The sequence below is a fragment of the Coccinella septempunctata genome, chromosome 3, assembly GCF_907165205.1.
Source record: "Coccinella septempunctata chromosome 3, icCocSept1.1, whole genome shotgun sequence".
Lineage (NCBI taxonomy): Eukaryota > Metazoa > Arthropoda > Insecta > Coleoptera > Coccinellidae > Coccinella > Coccinella septempunctata.
This window is the reverse complement of record NC_058191.1, coordinates 23,825,513-23,850,281: the sequence shown is the minus strand read 5'-3', so window position 1 is coordinate 23,850,281 and position 24,769 is coordinate 23,825,513. Positions and strand designations below refer to the sequence as shown.

The 24,769-nt window shown below is 35.9% G+C and overlaps 1 protein-coding gene across 1 annotated transcript in view; it reads right to left on the bottom strand.

Annotated features, from left to right (window-relative positions):
* LOC123309696 (serine/threonine-protein phosphatase rdgC) overlaps positions 1–24,252 on the bottom strand; it is a 33,828-nt gene extending 9,576 nt beyond the window's left edge. The window contains 7 exon segments of the mRNA XM_044892921.1: positions 6,475–6,511; positions 6,599–6,765; positions 7,622–7,789; positions 14,244–14,525; positions 18,224–18,351; positions 23,154–23,391; positions 24,104–24,252. Of these exon segments, the coding sequence (XP_044748856.1) occupies positions 6,475–6,511; positions 6,599–6,765; positions 7,622–7,789; positions 14,244–14,525; positions 18,224–18,351; positions 23,154–23,391 (1,020 nt within the window). The 5' untranslated portion in view covers positions 24,104–24,252.
* Positions 24,253–24,769: the final 517 nt, after the last annotated feature.

Here is a 24,769-nt window from a genome sequence, read left to right as displayed (position 1 = left end):
TCAGTTTACTGCTTCTCTTATTCAAATCCAGTGGTTCTGCCATTTCCTGAACAAACCTTAAGTTTTGCCTTATTATCGTGTAAAGTGATCTGAAATTGCATTCATTTATATTTTGACTATGATATCGATCTACCCCGTCCTGAAATTACCCCGTCTGTTACCCAGTAAATAAATACCTAAATGATTTTCAAAAGTTGCCAAAACACTATGATGACAGCAAAATTCCCATCATTTCATAATAACGCTGAACCTATAGGACTATACTTCTTCAATGTGATATGGTTCATTCATATAGTATATATTTTATATAGAGGTTGATTGAGGTCGAGCTGCGTCATTTACAGGGGTGTCGTCATTATCAGGTATACTCACAAAAGTCACATATTATGAACCTTATATTATAAATCAACAAAGTCATTGTCATCAACGATTAATGAAATACTGGAGTTTATTCATGCCTAGAGATATCAAGTTTGATTTACTAAATCATCGGCTTCATCTTTTTATGCGGAAATGGTTCTCAACTCGAGTCTTGTTCAACTTGTGACCAGACCAACCAGATTCCGTGCCGGTCAGATTCCGTCTCTGTTGGATTTGATATTAGTTAATGATGAGGACCTCATCTCGGATATCAACTACCTACCACCATTTGGAAAATCTGACCATTTAACACTTGAATCTAAAATACAGTTCACTATATCGAAGAAAACCAACATTGACAGGAGGTCGATTGAAACCATTGATTATGAGTCTGTGTCACAATGCTTGTCTGATGTTGAATGGGAGAATGAATTGGGAGACCTGGATGTGGATTCGATGTGGGTCAGGTTCCTGGAAGTTGTTGGACATGCCGTTTCGACGAACACCTCACGCAAGGAAATTGTACATAATGTCTGCAAACCATGGATTGACTTTGGCTTGGTGAAGAGAATCCGTCAAAAGAAAACTCTTTGGCAACGATTCCTGCGCAGTGGACTCGATTGTGACTACCGTATCCACCGTTCTTACTCTAATGTCCTGGATCAAGAGATAAGGAAGGCTAAGAGGCAATATGAGTCCAAAATCGGATTGAGCAGTGACCGAAAAAAATTCTTCAAATATGTGCGATCATCCCTCAACTCTAAAGTTTCAACTCCACTAGTGAGAGATGCTTCTGGTTCGATGTGCGGAAGCCTTCGAGAGACCTCTGAAGTTTTGGCTGATGTTTTCTCGGCTTCTTTCTCCGATGAACCTGATGGTCCTATACCAGATATAAATTCTCCCTATACAGGTCAATCCTTATGCGAGGTTAAATTCGACCGGGAGACTGTTCAGAGGCAGCTTGAGGGTCTCGGCACATCGTCGGCACCGGGCCCTGACGGCTTGACGGCCCAACTTTTGAGGTCTTGTGCAGCATCGTTGTCAGGACCACTAACTCTGTCCAGGTGCCTGGATAACTGGACCAAGAGTAATGATGCGGGTATCCCTGTTGATGTTGTTTACCTGGACTCCTCGAGAGCGTTTGACAGGGTGCCGTTGAGGAGACTCATTGCGAAGCTGAGATGGTTCGGGATAAGAGGTGCACTTCTAAAATGGATTCGAGCTTTCCTGAGTGGAAGAGAGTTCTTTGTGAGGGTTTCTGGATCTGCTTCCACTACTAGACATGTAGCTAGTGGGGTACCTCAAGGGTCCGTTTTGGGACCACTGTTATTTCTTCTTTATACGTCTGATATGCCTACCTTCTTGAGGGTTTTGTGCTCGATGTTTGCGGATGACACTAAGCTTTTTGCTCCTGCCACAGACCATAAAATATTGCAAGAAGATCTTAATGCTTTACTCAGATGGTGTAATGATTGGCTGCTACCTTTGAACCTCGACAAATGTGTCGTTCTCCACATTGGTAGGAAGAATCCTCGTACTCGCTATGTGTTGGCTGGACGCCAGCTGAGGCAAACTTCCTCGCACAACGATCTTGGCGTAATTGTTTCCAGCGATTTGAGTTGGTCTGAACACATTCAGAATATTTGTCCTAGGGCTCGAAAGACAATATACATCATCTCGAGATCATTTCGCTATTGCGACCCCAGAGTGTGCAGCAACATATATAAGACCTATGTCCGTCCTATTCTTGAGTTTGCCGGTCCTGTCTGGTGTCCCATTCTCAAGGGTGATGTTGAGTTGTTGGAGTCGGTTCAGCGCTGGGCCACCCGTATACCATATGGACTTATAAGACCCACCTATGATGACCGCTTAAAGATCATGAATTTACCAAGATTTACCGACCGCAGGAATAGAGGTGATCTTATTTTCACTTACAGGGCTTTGCACGAGGGTCTTGGTCTTAGTTTGTCCGAGCTATATTCACTCAATGTTAACAACCTGAGAGGACATGACTTCAAACTCCGCAAGAAAAATTTCCGGACGACTCCAAGACAGCGTTTTCTTACGAACCGAGTTTTTCAAGGTTGGAATGAACTACCAAATGAAGTAGTGAACTCTCCCAGTGTCAATGTGTTTAAGAATCGGTTAGATCTTCTTGGACTGTAAGGTAACTGATTTAGTTTAGTGACATACTTTATTGATTGTTTTGCTGTTTCGGTTGATTATTGAGAATTTTGTGTTCATTTTTTTTATTGTTATATGCTGAGTCATTTATAGGTTTTTACCTCGACTCTTTACTGTTAATAAATAAATAAATAAATAAATTCCTGCAGAACAATCTTTTTTTCTTGGATCCAAAGTTTAATTTGCTTTATAAAGTATTTGCGCTAGCAGTTTGCAATTTATCATATATTATAGGCACAAGATACAATTCATATCTTTGTCCTATTCTTTTGAAGGCTTCAGGTCTTTGATGATTCTCATAATTTCCTATTTCATACTTATGTTCCAGTTGATAAATTTCAATCTTATTTTATATGTATATATTCTTCAAGATTTGTAGGACATACAGTTGACGTTTCAAGCTTCCTCATTATATTATCGTATCGTATGACGCACCCCAACCCAAGATAACATAATATGAAAGTTAGTATTGGACAAGTGAATAGTATATCAGTATATGGTATTCAAGTATTTTAGGTCCAAGTGTTTTCCTAAATGCCGAAACTTATAAATCATCTCCCTAACTTTATTAACGACATAGTCAATGTGCACATCTCATTTTGGATTCCCAGATATTTTATGTTGTATGTTCTGGGTCAAAGATTATAGAGTAGAAAGATGGGAAACGAGGCGACTAAAGCGATTTGAGCGACATCTGTGTGTCACGCGTGTTTTTAAAACGCTAGGACTGGTTAAAATATTAATTTGAGTGCCATTTGCAGAAATATATGACATTTTTTAAGATTTCAGACGTCAGTTTTGATCAAAGAGGTTTTGAATGTTTTGATTCTCATTCCGCTTTTTGTTTACCTGGCTCGTTCTAGTTGCTGATTTTTGGAGTTTTTTGTCTTATTTCTTGGTGAAAACATCAAAATATTGTTCAAAAATTATTGAATGAAGAACGGTTGATCAAATAATAAAATGTTTTTTACATGATTAAGTTTTTCACTCAACTAAGGAAAATGGAAGCGTAAGTATTAAAAGTCGTAACATGTGAATCGGTCATTTATTGATTCTTATTTTCAGTGCTCCGAAGTGGATAAAATTCTCAGGGCTTGAAGACAATTACTTCAGCAAACACTACAAACTACACCATGTGCAATGAACATTTTACTGCAGGTCAATTGAGAACTGTTCATCGACGAAAATCGTTGTATGCAGAAAGCATCCCTTGCATGAACGGCCTATTAAGGGGAAATGATGATCTTTATAGGTCTATTCAATGATTCTCAATTGCTACTCTTTCAATATATTCAGAAATGCAGAGGTTTTATTGATTTCCATTTGGGAACCAAGTGACTGTCAAATTGTTGTTTAGAAAGTCAAAGTTTTATGAAACCTGCTGTGAGTGTTTTGTTCATTCATTAATCAATTTGTATATTGTGTCATGAAGAGACCATATCATAAGGAAATCATAAAAAAAGCACCAAGAAACTATACTGACATACAGGTCTTGCATATGTCTGCAAGATTTTTTTTTAAATGTGGTTCTGAAAATTCTTTAAATAATACCGACATATGTAAGTAACTGGAATATGTATGCTATGATGGTTTATTGAATATTGGTTCATATTAATTTATGATATATGTATATTTTACAAATTCAACTAAGTTCATTAATTCAGAACAACCTATTGTACAGAAACAACACCTTCGACGTATAGCAGGTCACCATATACTTTAGTGTCCTAGGAAAAGCTTCATTTATTGCCCACTATTTCAATTTCTGTAAATTTTTTATGAATTGCAAATAAACATATAGCACATCCAACAGCGTTTTTCGTTGATATCAATTGATTCCAAACAATATTTAGATGAAAACTAACATCCTGATCACAAAGCAAAACCATACTTTTGTTGTGTCGCTCAGGATGTTTGTTTTCTGATAGAAACAAAGTCAATATTGGAATGCAATACGAGAAATAGAATTCGAATTTCGCGCCCCTCAATCAAAAAACAGAAAACTGTTATCAAAAAGTTTTCCTGTATTGACAGTGCGTTTTTAGCGCCATCTCATTGTCACGCGTGTTTTCACTGGCCAAAATATAGTCGGTTTTTAGTACTAGCGATATGAGGGCGTTTCCTATCTTTCTACTCTATAATCTTTGTTCTGGGTGTTATATCTCCAGCAAGATGGTGTGTAACTGGCAAAGGGTGAGAATTTCGTTTTAGCCAAATTAACTGTGATCTTGTGTACTCTAAACCAACTCTTGATCTTTTCAAAATCATTCTCCGCTCTTCTTTAAAAGACGCTGTTTCAATTCGAATGCTTCATCATCTACTCAGTACGTAGACAAAATACGCTCATCTCGAACTATACGAAGACGAAAGCGCGTTCAGGTACCATGTGCCGGCCCTAGCCGGCCTGACCCTATAAGCATATGGAGAGTAATTTGTATAAACTTGAGTAATTCATGTTGGAATTTAATTCAGGTCACAATAAAAATTAGATGCGCCTCTTTTGTTTTTTAGGAATATCCGATAGTTTCAGTTTCACATAACAAATTGCATAGATTGTTGTTGCTTAAAACAATCAAATGCTAAGTGGCCAAAACTGAAATCTAATTCTTGGCTCGATACTTCGCAGGGTAGGCAGAGATGTGTGTGAAGTTGGCCCAGCACTTTTCGATTTTGGAAAAAAAAAATTTGTGCCTTATTGTGCTAGGTTTGTGCTGCTTTGTGCCGTTGAAATTTTTTTTTATTCCACACGGTTCTCAAAATATTTCACAAAACGTATAGAATGGGCCAGTCCAGCACTTATCGAAAAAATGAGTTTTGGCGACTGCCAAAGGTTGTGCTATGCATGTACAGTGTTGTGCCGTTCGAATTTTTGCGAATATCCATCCCTCTTATCTCCCAGAAAATCGAAAATGAAGAAAAAAGTTAGCCCAGCACTTTTGTTTTTCCTTTCCAAAAATTAGTGTTGAAATTTGTGCTACATTTGTGCTGACACGTGCCGTAAATATTTTCTCGAAATTTCGTCGGATCTTCCGGGAAATCTTGAAAATGAAAAAAAAATTTAGTCCAGCACTTTCGTTTTTTTTCAATGAAATCATATGTGAGCAATTGTATTACACGTGTTCTAAATTGTGCCGTTGAAGTTTTCACGAAAATCATTCCAGTTTTTCGAAAAATTGAGATTTTGGAAGAAAGTCGGCCCAGCACTTTCATGTTTTTGCAGTTTAGTTTTTTTTTATATAGTTGTGCTACATTTGTGCTGATTTGTACCGTTGAGATTTTCAGATAAAACTTTCAACTTTTCCTTCACATAGTGAATATCAGAAAAATCAGTAGATTGTCTGGAAATCAGTATATACGGCAAGTGCTGAGCCAACTTCACACACATTAGGCAGAGGCCCGGCAAACAGCGATCTTTCTACTACCACGCTGTCTCGATTAGCTTTCTATCGTTTGCGCTCGAGATAGTTTGTTTGTTTGTTTCTCGCCTAACAAAATGCAACTTTTTTTCATGAACAAATCATATCCCTGGGGAGTTCTATAATCCGTGATTTTTTGTTAGCAAGTAACTAAGATTTTTTGTGAATTAATTCGACTGGCAAATGCAATTATGTACTGGGATCAGCGGCGTATAAGTTGCATCCGGCGCTAGATAACTAAATGGTAGTCGTTTACAACACTAAACTAAACATGTTTTTAATATTTGCGCCGCCCCTGATGCGTCGCTGACTGGATTAAGCCTTATAGGACAAATTTGTGCTTTCATTTCATAATAATAATAATATGACTTCAGGAGCGTTGCTGGCGCAGGCGCTGTCTTGCTGATTTGGGAGCGCTATATCAATCGTCCAAAGCTTTAGTAATAAAATACGCTTTCACCTCAGTTAAGCTGAACAGGTTTCCTTAAATACAAGGGAACACTAAAAAACTTACAGGATATTTTTGTTGGACCTCTCTAATGAATCCATACCTAAGGGAAAAGTTCAACTGAAGTCATGATGATTAAATGGTGGAAGGATAATTTTATGGAACAATAATGTCCCATCAATCTGCTTACCTCGAATTCATGATCGCATCTTCGTGATTCCCTCTATTCAAAAATATTGCCTCTGGATAGAGCAGGAATAGACACAAGAGGGCTGTCAAAACTTCAATACCTCTACGTCCTCGATCAATGAAATCTCCGTTGAATACATAGGGGTTTTCATGAGAAGGGAAGCCATTCTGAAAGTATTTCCTCAAGATTATACTCACAGTTCTGTGAAAAAATGTTTATTGAAAATATCTCAAAAATACCGTTACTACAAGTGTTTGTGAACCAAGAGTAAGTCGCAAACATTTCTTGTAGAAACTAGTTTTCTAATGACTATAAGATGTCTCCTTTTGTAACCTTTACTGCCTCACGTAAGTTTAGTGAAGATGAGAACTATTGGATGTGACTATTAAGGTTCTCAAGGACCTCAATAGTCACATCCAGTACAGTCCAAGAAGAGGTAGGAGTGCCGCAGAATTATATTATGTTTAATCCCGACTTACTTATCTCGGATCTTCAAGATGCTGCCATCTGAGTCGGAATAAATAGAAATAGTCCCTTCATATAAGCTCTCAGAGCTCTCAAAATGAAAGAAATTAAACTTTATAATCGTTAAATGGGCAAAATATTTTCAAAGAATGATTCTGTCTAGAAAACTTCATTCTAACTATCAAATACATACAAATTCTGACAATATATTATATGTTTCACACTACCATCACATCTTAAAACAAATGTTGTCATTGAATCCAGAAGTGAAATTTTCTTCCCTTTGACATGAAAAGATGGTAAAAGAATTACTTGAATGGGAACCGAACAATTTTTGTGAAACGATATGAATATTGAGAAATAAAAATAATTGTGAATTATCAACATCCCAAGATATAAGAAAACAATGAATGTTTTACCAAAGTGAAGCTTTTATTAAAGATCTGCGATCGAGTATGGCAAATATTTATTTATTTCGGGGTTGTTGAATAATAGAAAACTCATCATTATTTCTTCATGACGAATTGTAATTTATCAACTATCCATCTTTGTACTCACTTTATGAAAAATGGTTAGAAGATCATCGAACTTTCCATGTAGATCCCCACACACTGTTATTTGTTTCGCAAGTGCTGTACATGCGGGATTCAAGTTTGGTAATTTCCTCAATCCTATTATTGAACGTTTCAATATCTCCCCAAGATCTTTTGCAGGAAGCCTGAAATGCTATTATCAAATTATATTTTTTAAGAAATTGACTAAATACTCCGCAGAAAGAATAGGGATAGGTATTCAAGAATTTTAATTAGAAACATCTGGTTATAATTTCTACCGAATATCGAATTGAAAATATACGTTGATTTCAGAAAATATCCTTCAATTGAAGTGAGTGCCGGGGAGCAGCCAGCTTATTTACATAATATGATTGGTTTTGATCGATAGCGCACTAAAGCATAGTAAATAGTAAACACCGGGAAGGGGATGTTCGCAGGGCGGTGTTTTATCGTGGAAAGGATTCCACGACATGGACACGACAGGTAAGGACAAGAGTTCCTATCATATCATATCATGTTATGATATGATCTATACGGAGGACCTTTTTCTTCTGATTAGAGGTAAAGTAATAATCAGTGTCATTCTCGATCTGATGCAGAATGCTCTGCGTACGATTGAGCGATGGTGCTTTGTGAACGAGCTCTCGGTCAATCATGGTAAAACGGAGATGGTTCTTTTTACTAGGCGGAGGGTTCCCTGCAACATCAAGCTTCCTAGCTTGTTTGGGCTCCAATATCTCGGTTTGATATTGGACCGCAAACGAATGTGGAACAAGCACATTGAGACAGAATCGAGTTAGACTAATGAATCTTTTTGGTCTACTCGGAGACTGCTTGGTCGGGGATGGGGATTCAGACCACACATTATGCTCTGGTTGTATACTGTAGGGGTGAAGCCTATCCTCATCTACGCATCTCTGGTGTGATAGACTTCCATTGGAAAGAACTGTGGCCACACCATTATAACTAAATGCTAGAGAAAAACGTGTCTAAGCATTACGGACGCTCTGAGATCCAACCCTAGAACAGCCATGGAATATCTGCTGGGTTTACCTCCTTTTACCTTGTAGTTACAGGGGTGGATATGAAGACAGTTCTTAGTTTCTGGGATCAGGGGCTATGGCGTGATAGTAGACTGATTAGGGAGCACGCGAGAGCTCTCAATATGGTAGAGGATGCCAATGGATCCTTTTTTCATAGAAGGGACCGCCGCGGCCACCAGCTTATACTTCGCCGAACCCTATAGGGTAATTGTTCCTAATAGAGACCTATGATCTACAGCAAACAGGCTTATTGTACCTGAAGGTCCCACTTGGTTCACCGAAGGCTCTGTGCTGTCCACAGAGAGTAGGAAATGTGGGACTTCGTTTCAACCTGTCCATTTTCCTAGGGAATGATTGTTCCATAGTGCAGGCTGAACTGTATGCTGTTCTGGTCTCCACACTGGAGAATATCTGCTGAACATACTCCGGAAAACACACCTATATATGTTGTGACAGTCAGGAGATCTCTTTCTAAGGAAAAGGTTAACTCATACTTAGTATAGAAATGCAGGGGAGCTCTGCGCAAGCTGGGCTCTGCTAACGTTTTGAAGGTTATTTGGTTTCTGACGCACGCATGGCTTCCGGAAAACGAGAAGACGGACATACTTGCTAATCGGGAGCAGCTCAGTTTTTATTGGTCTGGGACAACACTGCCCGTACATCTATCAGGAACTCTTCATCAGATGGCCATTATGTGAATGGAGCACGTTGAGAGGTACCAGAGGCAGTCGAGGCTTCTCATTGAGAGACCATCCTCTAGACCTCAGGTCAAAAGCTCCTGGCTCTTGAGAGAAAACAGCTGAGTTTGGCGACTAAAAAAATGACTTATTGCCAGTTTAATAAACATTTAAAAAAAATGGGACTGGCTGGTTGCTCCCTGTACCGCTAGTGCAGGAGCAATGATGAAACTGTTGAACATATTCTCTTCATCTGCAGCAACCTTGAGTTGAGGATGACACACCTAGGAAACATAAGACCCACTATTCCTATGGTGAGAAGGACTCCTCTTTGTCCACTTGCAGCATTTTTGTCAGCGAGTTTCAGGGTTTGAGTTTCTCCAACTACAATGGGCCAGTAAGACTCAGTTCCACAGGTATTTGAATGAGGATCTAAACTCTCCAAATTGGGAAGTTTAAACAGACTGCAACTGATTTGGGTACCTGGACACTCTGGCCTCAGTGGCAACAAAGTATCGGATGCTTTAGCCAGAAAAGGCGGAACATCAGCGCTTAGTGGCCCGGAACCAAGTTACTTAATCAGGGAACGGAACAACAGCTGGATAAGGCATAAGGTCCTGGAGTACTGACGCAACCGTCCTGGACTGCGTCACTCGCACAGGGCTATTTCAGTGCCTCCCAGCCCATACACCAGTCGCTGGCTAGGATTTTCTAGAACCAATCTGAGATCTATCATGGCGGTTTTCACAAGACAATGTAGACTCAGAGCATATCTTAAAAAACTTAGCATCGTCAATGGCCCGCTCTGCAGACTCTGCTTAGAGGAAGACGAAACGATTGAGCACATCTGTGTCTGCCCGGCGGCAGACAGGGTCAGACTTGGAGTATTTGGTCCTAGAGGAATTCAAGAATCACTCCCCCACCGACATCATCTCCTTTTTGAGCAGGATGGGACTGGAGGGAGAGATCTAGCTCTAAGAGCTTGCCTGTGTGCTGTGTGCTACAATAGACCGCTTGGTTGCAGTGGTAGGTTTGGTTTATCTGTCCAACACACCCAGTAATCAGTAAGACTCAGTTCAGCCCGGTGCGCTACTACACGTAAAAAAAGAAGAAGAAGAACTAGTAATAGGAATTTCACAAAGAATTATTCCTTCATTTTGTGAGGTTTCATTTTTCAGACAAGGCACTAATTTATCCCATTATAGGACGATACTCCAACCCAGACCGAAACCGTTTCTCTGTTTTTTATCCAGAAATCCAATATCATAGGGATAAGGAGGCTCATCATTTCATAGTAGAGAATCAACTCTCCACCCTTAATGGCATAACAATATACCATGTAACCAAATTATTCAAAGCCGAGAGAGGGTTTTGTGCCAAAAACAGGCAATATCGCAATCTCGTTCAATCATATCATCATTTGTTCAGGCAGCATCTGCCTGAATATTATCTTAAAGAATAATCATGAAATAAATCAATGATACGGGCTCTCCGTGAATATATGGTAATATGTATAACGAAAATTCAGAGTAAATTTTATTCTTTTGTACTTCAGAACAAAATGCATTTTAGAACAATCATTAATATGTGATCTGAATACAAAGTTTGGTGGTATTATTCTGACTTTTATAAACTGTAATATCTCTCGTATTTCATTGCCAAAAACGAAAATGATCCGATTTTTACACAGTAGTCATGAAATATTTCACTCTTTTCAAATAAAAACTGAAAATAAAAATAAAAGTTCTAAATCTGAGCGAGCCTTACCCGAAGTATTAGTAACATACGTAGTTGTAAGTTGTAAAAGAGTTGTAAGAATTACTCAGTAAGTCAGTATGGGGCATGTCCGGTTCTATGGTGAAAAATACAGTTGAGTTATTCAGTAAAACCTGCATAGATAACATTCTCATTAACCAACAAGACTTCAAATCAAAAGTAATTAAAACCCATATTTCAGATCACTATACAGCACAAATCATAACAATAAACGAGCAGATGCAGCAAGGCCAAAAATGTCAATATAGAAGAATTATAACACCAAATCACATGCAAATTTTAGCTGACAGTCTAAAACTTCAGGACTGGAACATCTTATACACCATACCTGAGGATAAAATAAATGAACAATGGAATACCTTCACAAATACATTCAAAAGCCACTTGAGTCAAGCATGTCCTATAAAAAAAATTCAAGCTAGTAAAAAAAATCTCCCTAAACCAAACAATGAAAAAATAACAAATTGTAAAATCAGACTTGATTTATTGCACACATGTAAATCTTTTAATCCTGTCTTTATGGAGGCATATAAGGAGGTTAAAAAGGAGTATGATGAATTGCTCAGAAACGAGAAGGGCAATAAATTCAAGCAACATATACTAAATTCTGACAACAAAATGAAAACACTTTGGAGAACAGTAGGAAAAATAAAAGGTAATAAAAATTATAATACAGACATCCCTGGAAACCCCATAGAAACAGCTAACAAATTTAATGTCCACTTTGCGACGGCAGCAGAAGAAAAAATTAAACATCAGAAAAAAATGCCATTTCAACACGAAATTGAAAGAAATAATAATACCTTCAGATTCCATCCAATAACAGAGGAAGATACATTGAAATTAATAGGAAGGCTCAAAAATAAGAACAGTTCAGGAATAGATGACGTCCCAATAAAAACGGTAAAGTACTGTATGAAAGAAATAGCTGCTCCACTTACCTACCTTATTAATAATTCCATGAAGTATGGTATATTTCCAGAATCTTTGAAGCAAGCACTTATAAAGCCGATATACAAGAAAGGAGAAGAGACCAACCCCGAAAGTTATAGACCAATTAGCCTGCTTCCTACCTTTTCAAAAATATTGGAGCTAGCCATTTGTGAACAACTAGTTACTTTCCTCACCCACGAGGAAATTTTGAAATCAGCACAACACGGATATGTTAAGGGAAAATCTACAACTACAGCAGCATTCGAATTCATCCAAGACGCATTGAATGCTTTAGAGGACTCTAAAATCGTAATGGCTCTGATGCTAGATCTATCTAAGGCCTTTGATACCTTAACACATGATTACATACTGGCAAAAATGGACTACTATGGAATAAGAGGAATAGAGAATGAATGGTTCAGATCCTACCTATCTGACCGTAAACAACGGGTAGTTATTGAGGCTGATGGCACAAAAACTATATCGGAAGAGGTATGCATACAACTTGGTGTACCACAGGGGAGTATTTTGGGTCCTATACTCGTTATCATCTTCATCAATGACCTATCCAACAGAATACAGCAACATATGATAAATTATGCTGATGATTTCAATTTAACCTTGAGTGCAAATACCATCCCCGAAATTTTAGACCTAGTGAAAAACGTTCTAGAACAAACTATGCAATGGTTCCAATCTAACAGGCTATGTATGAATGTAGAAAAAACTTGTGCCATTCTTTTAAAGACTGCTCAGGCTTCACATCCAACTCGATAACAACAAAGTTACTCTACAAAATACTGGACGCTTTCTAGGTCTCTAGATGAAAATGTAAACTGGAGAGAACATATATCAATTCTATGTACGAAACTTACTTCCATCTGCTACTCACTAGGAGTCTTAAGAAATTACTTGGACCTATCATCCATGAAAATGATTTATCAGGCGACATTTGAATCCAAGCTAAAGTATGGCATTTTATTCTATGGAAGTGCAAGCACCATGGGTCGTGTTCTGATGATACAGAAAAGAGCTATTCGGACGATTATGCAAATGACCAGCAGAGAATCGTGTAGAGGAATATTCAGACAAAATAACTTGCTGACTGCAATTGCAATTCATATACAGGAGTGCCTTATTTTTGTATTCAAAAATAAACATTACTTCCAAACTAAATCGGTAACAACGTACAACACTAGAACAACAAAGTTGAAATATCCAAAACATAGACTAACACTGACCGAAAAGGGACCAGAATACAGTTGCATTAAATATTACAACAAGGTTACAGATCACATAAGAGAAACAACAGCACTTAAAATTTTCAAAAAACAAATCTTCAAACTGTTGGTACAAATAGAACCCTATACTGTTGATGAATTTCTGATGTATGAGATGGGAGATACCTCAAACTGTTAATTACATACCTTGACACTATTTCATTTCAAGAAGTAATGTATTATTATAATTATGTTGCTACTTAATTTGAAATGAAGCTTATTATTATTATTATTATTAATACCGCCCTCATGCGGCCGCCAACGAAACTACAATGAAGGTTAACGGGAAATTCAAATTGTTAAGCCTATTTATCGATATCGCCTCAAAACATTAAAATGAAGTTTGAGGTCAAATACGGCAAAATTCCCCAAAAAATACGGACACAATTCCGCTGGAAATATGAGCAGAATTCTCTCAAAAATGAGGGCATATATATACAGACGATGGCTTGAGCCGATTGTAGTCTGAATCAACAATTTATCTCTACTACTATCTACTCTACTTAAGAGACTTAAAAGTTCTTGCAATACATTAAAGAGTGGGTAGGTATATTCTGCCACTCAAGTCATTCACAAAGGGAGCACTGTCTTGACTGAGTTTTCATCGGGAGGTATTTGTATAATTTGTTCTCCTTTCGCAAAAGATGTTTTTCGAATGGTTGTTGTAATTTGGAATACATGATGATAAAATAAGTTTGATCACCTGCGTTGGCGCCAAAAAATTTCATTTTGATGGAAGTAATTTAATATGAGTATATGTATTTTGTAGAAATGTGATATATTTTTGAGCATTGAGTCATCAAGTGTAAAAGAATATCAATTGTGCCGGCCCACAGATGAGACTTCAGGAACCAAATTATTTGAACTTGCTACTTGAGCGATTACCATTTTAGAAATTAATAATTTATTAGACTTACTCGTTTTGTCTTGTACATTTCTATCAGTGAACGTACAATGTCTTCCGTCAAGGGAAAAGATATTCTGAACTGTTTATCGCCATCGGACATGTCTTCGTCTTCGGAATCATCTTGAATGAGTACAGTAAAATACTCGTCTGAGAAAAAACAATAACTAAAGAAATCTGATATGATTACAGATTCATCTCACTTACCATTTGTTGCAGTGTTTCCAGTAGTATTTGTACTTTCTTCTCTATTTACAGGAATGTGGCTTAGGAGTGCATTGAAAAAATTATATAGCTGTAAATTAACACAGTTGTTTCATACATCAACGCTCTTATTTCAATAATATTTTGGGAGCAGAAACTAATGAATAGTAATTTTTGAGTGGCTTGGGTGAATTATTGACAACTTAGTTTCTAGTTTATTTCTGAAGTAGTTAGCTTGGTTGAATGTACCACGAAATAGTTAAGAGATGTGCGATGTATTTATAAAGGAATTCATAAAGATGTTGGAACGTATTTTCAAAGCCTTTTCTATTTGTATCGTGGTTGCTTGAGTACATTATGTTGTCCCACATACCTGAGAAATTGTGAATGAACAATTCGAACTAACTACCATCGATCTTATATCGCGCAAAGTCGATTCCACATTTTCTTTTTTTCAAGATTTTATACTAGTTTCGTACCGAAATGTACTGTTAAGGAAAAAGGCATACTTTTAAAATGGTGGGATTTTTCTTACTAAAACTAGACAAAAACATAATAATATTTAAGAGGGGTCTACACCGTTTTAGTGCTCTGTTCAAAAAGAGAAACTGAATATCTTGAGTCAGAAACCACTAATTTATATGGGGTTTTCATTATAATTCAGTAAGTTGGTCACCTTGGAAAGTCAGAAATGTTTTCATTCGTCAAATGGAAAAAAAATAAAAAAAATTCCACTGAAGAAAAAATATTCATTCATGTTATTAACTTATTTCTGAGGTGCAATTATCTCTTCTATGAATTTCCACATGAAAAAATTTCTCGAAAAGACTCGCCATTTGCTACAATTCGTATCCTGGTGAAATTAAAAAAAGACGTTCGTTAAGTGTTGCCATCTTTTCGACGAAAGTGGAAACTATTGTAATATTCGTAACTTCTACTTATCGTTCAAGTGTTCAGGCAACACCCCACATTCTGGTAGTCTCTCCCCCAAAGATTATAGAGTTAGAGTTAGACCTAACTCTATAATCTTTGCTTTCCCCCTTTACGCCTTATACGGAGAAAGTCCCGTGGTTTAAACTCCTCTCAAGTTCAAATATCATAAATGGATCTCGCCTTCTTGATTGAGTTACATACTCTTTCGAGACGAAATTGTATTTCTGCTAATAAATAAGTGATTTAAGTTGTGGCGTTTTGCTAGTTCCATTCAGAACATAACATGAATCATTATTAATTTCATTTATGGTTTACCTACCAGAAGGCGAGTTCTATTCATGATTATGATTTCCGAGGGCTGCTGCCAATAATTCGAACGTTTCCAGCGCCTTCTCTCTCACTTCTTGATTATCGTGATATATACGATTCCTCCAACCAGAGAGTTGGAGCAAATGGAAACTGCTGTCACTCACTCTAAGAAAGCATAATACAGGGCCAGTCTTTAACTCGTACAAATATTTTATCAGTAGATTCTTATTCTTGAGGTCAAAAGAAACACTTTTTTTCCATTTTTCCGGTTCGGCTCGGTTTAAAAGGTAGAGGCTGTTGAAAAACCATAAAAAAATGTTGTTTTCAGTTTAATTTCACAAACGGTTCAAAAATTAAAAAGTATCTGTGGAATTTCAAAAATTGGGTACTTTGGATGAATACAACTCTGTTTGAAAGATTCACAGATGTGTAGTGTCGCAGATTCAACTAGTCATTCTGAAGGTTATTTTGTTTTTCCAGGGGTAGCATTGCTCATTATGAAAATTTAAAATGGCTATATCTTTTTGCCGAATCGGAAAAAATGGTATATTAGGAAAAAAGTGTTTCTTTTGATCTCAAGAATCTATTGTTGAAATATCGAATATATAGAGACCTCTAGGTCGTTCCATTTTTGTCGAGGTATGAGTTTTGTTCCTCTGACGAGATCAAATGAGTAAGAAACCATGCTTATAATTTACTATTTCTTTACGAGATGGTACTTCTGTTAATATTTTGAATGATGGTGGTTTACTAGTTTGATTCGGATCGTGATATTTTTTGATTTCATATCAGCGGGTGTCATGTGTCTTAATTACTTCGCATATGTACTATAGTTCTGTTCCACATTGTACCGCAGTGAAAACCACACATTTCACAATCTCGTGGTATTCTTCAGATTCTATTCAAACAACTATACAGGGCTTAATGTTTTTTTTTCCGGTACGAAGGGTATAGGATGCCAAAGTTTTGTAGGCACTAGTTCCATACCGAAATATACCTATTGTATCGTCAATAAGAAGTTTATGAAAATAAAAAACCTACTCTCGCTTTCCTGTGGAACATAGCTAATACTTGCATCAAAAGAAGAAAAGTGTTAGCCAATTTTTTCACTAAGAATAATAATAAGCACCTCAAACCTCAATATCGTCTCCTCTTTTTTAGTTTAGAAAAACAAAACAACCATTACTATACAGGGAGTCTCAGAATGAATGGATAATACTCATAGAATGAGTGCTCTGAAAAATTATAAAAAAAAATTTCTTTTCATACCACTCTAGCACTGTTATGAATAAGTCAAATTAGTCAGTTATTTCCCGGTGAAATAATTTTTCTGGAATATAGCGATAGATACGCACAAAAACCTATGAATAGCTTTTGTCTTTATTTGGGTAACAAATCGCAACATGAAATTTCATGATGAAATGTGACAGATGGTTCATTTCGTGGAATTTTATGCTCGTGGTGAAAAAATATGTATGGCGGCCTGAGTGGCCAACTACTCAAAAAATTTGCTCCTTCCATGCAGATTTCAAAATGGTGCAATAATGCATCTTTATAACTCGTAATTACGAACTTACGAAGTTAATGCTATTAATTTTGAGAAAGAGTGAATTCGCGACAATGCAGAAATATTAAATAATCAATAATTTCTTCTCCTGAACTGTTGAGGCATTAGGAAAACACCATAACAGGAATTAAGCTTTAGTTGAAAATTGAAATAATTTAGATTTATTATCATTTCGTATTCTTTTCTTGATATTGTTTTGAGTAAATAATTCAAGAATCTTCACAATATCCACATTACTAATTGATAATGAATATTTTAAATGTCTTCCCCGTACTCGACATGCTCCATATTCTGTTTTCTCAGGAGTCGCGCATGACAATGATCGGAAATCTTTGAAGATGCCTGCTTTATACATCTGCGCAAGTTTTCTTATAATTTTGTATTTAAGGCAAATCCAGTGAAAAAAATCCGACGGATTCAGACCTGGGGAACTTGGAACTGGGAACTGGGAAGATGGCGTTCAAATAAGCACAAATGTTGACTGCATATTGTGCAGAACATACATACATATATCATTTTGGAACCAATAGTTTTCTCTCACACCTTCCGGCATCTCTTCCAATAAAAGAAAGTTTGCAATTTATTTCGAAGGAATTCTTAAGAAGCTCTCATCAGTTAAGTTATTTATGAAGTTTTTCGCATACTCTATGAAGAATATTTCACCACGAGAAAACTGATATATTTTATTGGTTTGTTACCGTGGTTTCAAAAAACGTAACTCGGTGTTGAAAAAATCGTTCTTTCGAAAATAAAGAAATTTCTGAGGGGACAGATTTTTTTCGTTTTTTCTTTTCAGCGTACTGAACAGCTCTTCTATGAGGTGTTTCAGGCTTCTCCATTTATTCTGGGACACATTGTATATATGCTACTCTAGTCTCTAGTTAGGAGAACCGAAGTTATCATATCGCTACTATCGCTAGTTTTCATTTCCTGCTTCAGGCCATATGAGAGTTGAGTAGATCTTGCCTCATGGTTATTACCTTTACTTGGTCGTGTTCGCCGGCATACTCAAGGCTTTGGAATATATTCCATGTATACCTACGACGTAATTCCAATCTGGCCATATATCTTCTGAACCATTTTTGTATAAGTAAGGTAGCCTTAACAGCTGAAATATAAGAAGTAATTTACAAAAAGGAAATGAGGGTCAAGATAAGAGTGTTATACATGCTGTCGGTTAATTTTAATTTGATTCAACAGTTTAATCAGTTGTATATCCAACATCTCAAAATAGGACGAAAACTTTCGAAAATCAAATCCCATTCGTAATCGAGTAACAAAAATGCTCACATCTGCTGTGGTAAAATAAATACAGTGGGAAAAAAATAATAATTCAATCGATTTAGATTAGAATTTGTAATATAATCAAACCTCATTTCTTAATAAAGCCATTGTCGTTATCTAGTACCAACTTAATTATATCGCTACCCTTAAATACATAAGGGAAGCGAAAGATGTATGGTTATTGAAGACGTAAATATCCCCGATTAAAATAAGATAGAGGCGAAAAGCGGTGAAGAAATTAACACCACCAAAAAAGGATTTAATTATGTAGAGATGATGATGCAGAACAAAACCCTTGGCAAATCGTTAAATGCCTCAAAAAAAAAAAAGAAATTATGCAATATATCTAGAGATCTGGCAAAAAATAAGAGGTAAGTACTCTCATCACCAGAACTGCCCCCAATAAAATATATGCATTTGATCCCAGTTTTCAGAGTATAAAAAGGAGTTGGACATTCTGTACATAGCTTCCTTAAGTCGACCAGAAATACTGAGAGAGTGCAAGAAAGTTAAGAAGAAATATCATGTCCAAGTTCAAACACAAGCATTATGCAGCAAGAATCGAAAAATCTCATAATAAATCCAAAACAACCTGGCTCCTGGCAACTTATCAAGGACCTCAGCAGAGACACAAATAATGCCTCAACTCTCACCTCATCATCGATTAATCCCAAACAGCTGGCCATCGATTTCAGTGTAGCTCCAAGCATTAACAATAAGTTCCCCAATGGTGATAGTAATATTAACATGAAGAGAGTCGAAAAATCTCTAGAGGCTACGATGACATCCCGATGAATATAATAAGAAGAACTATATCTCCAATTGCACCCATAATAGCAAACATAATGAATAAAGCATTCACAGAAGGAATTTTCCCAGAGACACTCAAGATGGCAGCGGTGAAACCTATATAAAAAAAGGTTGCAAAGAAGATCTAAATAACTATCGTCCAATAAGCATGCTGTCATCCTGAGCAAAACTATTCGAGAAAGTATTAGCAAATCGATTAATCTCGTTTTTTAAGAAGCATAAGATCTTGATCTTGATTTCATCTACATGGTTACATATTATGTTTGGATTTTTATTATATCTTTTCTCATATGTTTCAGTCTTTCAAGTTCACTAGCCTAGTACTGTTATTTTGTATTGACATCTCATTTTGACATAACGAATTATTGTTCTGGCTGGTTCATGATTTTCTGCACCTAGGTGAGTTGTATTGACAATTAATGTCAAACAAAAGCCACAATTCAGAAGATTTTCGAAAATAGATTTTTCGTCTGATGAAGGAGTCTGATATAGACTCCGAAACGTTACCACTTAGAATTATAATTTCTACGTTATTTATTTTCAGTTCATTGTCAGGCAACAATATTTTCTAGTTAATTTGCTCCTGACAAATTAGTGCAAGAATTTACGCAGGAGCAAATCGTTGATTTCATTTTTAATTGATTTTGTTTCAGTGATTGGGAGTGAAAACCCTAAAAAGTTTATGAAGAAATAGGTGAGTTGTGATCTATTTTTCTGGCAAAGTGTTTTCTTTTGTCTTGGGGTGCGTAATCGGCAAATGAATTGGCACATTTTTTGCTCCGCCAAGAAAAATGAACCAACCCAATAGATATAAGTACAACGAAATCTGTCGTGCTTACTGGCACACTTATTCGGAATAAAATTGCAGCAATAGGAACTTCTACATGAAATGAAAAATATGAAAAGGTTTGTTGTGATAGAGAAAAATAAGAAGCCTAAAAACTAAGTCTAAAAAGAAAAGCAAAGTTCATGACGAAGAGGAAGCAGAATTTTTTTTCTTGAGACCTCATTATGCAAATCGAATGAGAAGGGTACTCAGGGCTCAAGTGCAAAGGCAGGTCTGACGAACCTTGCGTTGGTGACGAACTTCTATACATCTGACATAATTGTTAATCGAATAAAATTTCGATTTTTGGATTGAATGTTATAATGTATATTCAAGTACCTACAGTAATATTAAATACTTATAAGAGTACTCTATTTGAAAGGAATGAGTTATTTATTTAACAGTAACAAACTGGTTTATTTTGTTATACACCTAATAGACCAAATACATGGGTGTCATAACTCACCTCCTTATTTGTCACACTTACCACAACCTTAGGAGAGTTGTGACAAGGGAGTAAATTTATTTTTTTGTAGAATTCCTCAGAAACCTTAATGATCAAATAAATTCTTAATTTATTTCTGATAGAATAAATATGGGCTACATATGACTCTTTATACAGGGTGTGGCGTAATGAATGGATAATATGGTGCTTGCAGGTAGAGGACCTTAGGGCGGTTCAGAAAAATATATTTTATGTTTTGTAAAAGTCCCTTAGTTTTCAAGATATTGGAGATTTTCGAAAATTCAAGAAAATCACACCCTTCGCCACTCGTTTTGCAGGCAAGACTCCAAATGAAGGAATTTTTTCAAACTGTTTTTTGTATAGTATTCCTGGATAGATGCGCTATCGAATGTAAATTATTATTTTTGGTCCGCATGAATAGTTTTTCATAAAAAAAGATCTGACTCAAATTTTCCGTTTTGCTTATTTTGTTTCCTAAGTTCAACCCAGCGTAGTGTAAAAAATAATACGGTTACCTAAGTGCTAAACATAAAACATAGCTTTATTGCATATCAACAATTTTAAAATGAGTATCGTTTCATTGAATTAAATTTCACAAAAGATGCCTTAAGAGGCCACTATGAATGAGCTTCAGTACATGCTCTATACCTTCTTATAGATTTATTCTGCTTGCATTTCTCATTTTAGTTGCTAAAAATTTCAGGAACTATTGTTCACATATTAAACTAGGCCTCAACTGATTGCAATAGGAATTTTTTATGTATTAAATGCTGAAAATACAGAAAGCTATACCATTTCGGAATCTCAATGAAACGGGCATGTTTTTTCTTGCATTGGCTCTCAGGTAACCATATTATTTTTTACACCGCACTAGGTTGAACTTGAAAAAAAAAATCAAAACGGAAAAGTTGAGTTAGATCTTTTTTTCATGAAGAACTATTCATGCGCATCAAAAATAATTAATTAGATTCGATAGATCATCTATCCAGAAATACTATCCAAAAAACAGTTTGAAAAAATTCATTCCTTGAGCCTTGCCTACAAAACGAGTGGCTCTTGAATTTTCGAAAATCTCCAATATCTCGAAATCCAAGGCACTTTTACTAAACGTAAAATATATTTTTCTGAACCGCCATAGAGTCCTCTACCCGCAGGCTCCATATTATCCATTCATTACGCCACACCCTGTATATGTTAGTTGAAGTAAAAATTGTCACAACAAGCCTCGGTCTCCCCTAATACAAAAACTATGGCGGACAACACAATGAAGGATAAACTGCACCGTGTCAGAAACATATATTGGTAAAATATCTAAAGGAAAATAATATTATCCATCACCAACCGAAGGAGAATGTAACATACAGGTGAGTCTTTGACTCGTATAAATATTTCAACAGTAGATTCTTGTGGTCAAAAGAAACACTTTTTTCCTTATCATTATGGTTTTTCATTTATTGCATGAATCTTTTTCGAACACAAGATATCACCCACGTCTTCCATTGTGACCATTACGTACCATAAAAATACCAAAAATTCAAAGAACCCAACTCTTGAAACTAAGTTGGACGCCATTTATAATGAATATTTGAACGTTTTTCAAAATAAAAGTATTTTCATATTTTCTCGTATAATATGCCGTTTTGAGTAATTTAATGCTCAAAAATTAAAAAGTACTTATCTGTGATATTTGGAAAATTTGGGTACTCCGGCTGAATACAACATCTTTTTATCAGAGCCGATTCCGAAGAAATGGTTTAAGAAAAAGTGTTTCTTTTGACCTCAAAAATTTAGTTTTTAGGGTTTTCACTCCCAATCTCTGAAACAAAATCAATTAAAAATGAAATCAACGATTTGCTCCTGCGTAAATTCTTGCACTAATTTGTCAGGAGCAAATTAACTAGAAAAAATTGTTGCCTGACAATGAACTCAAAATAAATAACGTTGAAATTATAATTCTGTAACGTTTATAAAGAGATGCAGAATCCTCCCAGAATAAATTTCAATCGATATCTCAAAAATTTAGAGTTGAAATATTTGTAAGAGTCAAAGACTCACTCTGTATAGAATCGTGATAAAAAGTTCAGCATACAATACACAAAGAAAATATAAACAGCAAAGGCAATCCAAATCTCTAAATGTTTCCATAACAATTTTATGTTTGTACTGGAAAAAACAGTCACATTTTCTCAAAGCTTATCAGTTCGTCTTCTAATATACTTACGGAGGAAAATACATCTAATATTTTACAAAGACTCAGGTATGGAAACCCTTCATGCGTAATTCAATTGAGCTTATAAGCATTCTGATATTTTAACGTCATATTCTATTGATGAACGATGGAAATTTATATCCAAAGTTGAAATTTTTATAGTTTAGCTACAATTGAATCATTTTCGATTCAAAGAACTGTCACGAATAAAACAGCATACCCATTCACCCTTCATTTAAATTATTTGAGCAAAAGATGTATCTATTCACTATTTAAAAACTATATTCAATCACTCTTATAAAGGATTAAACTCACTTCTCTCCATTTTAGCCATTTTTGACTTTTTTCTAGAGTAGCAACACATATCCCAAAATCTCGATTTTTCTAGGGATAAATTAATTCGTTTTCTTCGTATATTCCCTTCCGTAGTTTTAGGCAAATCCATTTCCGAATTCTTATTAGATATGTCAAGATCCGACAAAGAAATATCTTTGGAAGAATCGTTTTTTCTGAAGCATTTCAGTACTGCACACAGCCTGCACTTGGCGAGCATCTGAAACAATATTTCACTTTGGTTAGATTATATTTTGATGTAATGAAGGAAGATAAAAACATGAGAATGGCCTGCTTTCTTCAAGCTGTTAGACCATTCTGTTGAAAAAAAGAATTTTCATTGATAGGTGCAGGACATTTGTAAATACAAATTTGTCAATCTGAGTCCATATCATAAATAAGAGAGGTTGAGTGGTCTTTTCGAAGTACCATTCGAACGTAAGATATAAATGCAGTGCCACTGTCAGTTATAACATTCCGAAGAGTCAATTGAAAGGAACTCTAAAATACGTATTTCGGTTATATTTAGAATGTTGTGTATAGCGGATATGAAATTTAGGCGAATGAAGAAAACGTTATTTTTAAAGGTATATTCATAGATATACCATTTTAAAATTCGTGCATTTAATGACAAAACATTGATTGCTTGAAATTAATCGTTTTAAAACAAACGATTAATTATGGTTTGATGAAATTTACTAAAACTGAACCAAACTGGAATTGTGAATATTCACAAATACCAAATAAACGCAATTATATTGAAGAAGTATATTAGATCTCTCGAGTAGATAGCGACACATGTCAATCTTACAAATTGACCTTTTGTTAATGGTATTTATTTTTAATAGCTGTAGGAAGTAATTAAAATGCGCTTATTTGGGATCATTAATTTTTCATAGGTTTAGTTTTTTCTACTGTCTTCTACGTATTACCTTATCTGTACGTTTATCACCTATAAGACATCCTGAATAATGTTGTAGTAAACAAAGGTCAAGGTTATTGCAACAGAGTTCATGGACTATTGTTTTTTGGTGAACATTTCTCGACAAGCGCCAATGCGCAACTGGCGTCGAATGGAGAAAGCGTTGCGACGCTCACAGCAATACCTACAAGGACCGATTATTTTCAGACCGACGAGCTGCATCAATCAATAGAACGTACTCTCCGATTTTGCCAGTGTCCATCCTAAGTATTATTGAAACAGAAATTGCGCTCTTTTCTTGTGTTATCTCTAAGATTCCTTCTATTGATAATAACTGATTTTACCGAACTCTGCTCAATTTCAAAAACCATTTGGGGACACTTCTAACTGGAGGATTATAACGAACTTGCCAAGATTTCTTCAAATCTAGGAATTTATAGTTTCGTTGGTAAATATGTTAACCTGCATAGCCCAGGTACAGGGTGATTCATGTATTCACCAATACATATTTTCAATTGCTCATAACTTTCGAATTGGTATTTGAAACGTAAAATACACTTTCATTGGTCAGTCGATCAATCTTTGAACCCATCAAAAAATTGTGCGTATTAGAAAAAGATAGGACTTTTCACAAGCTAGTATTCAATGTCCTGTATGACGGAATATTGGAATTTGA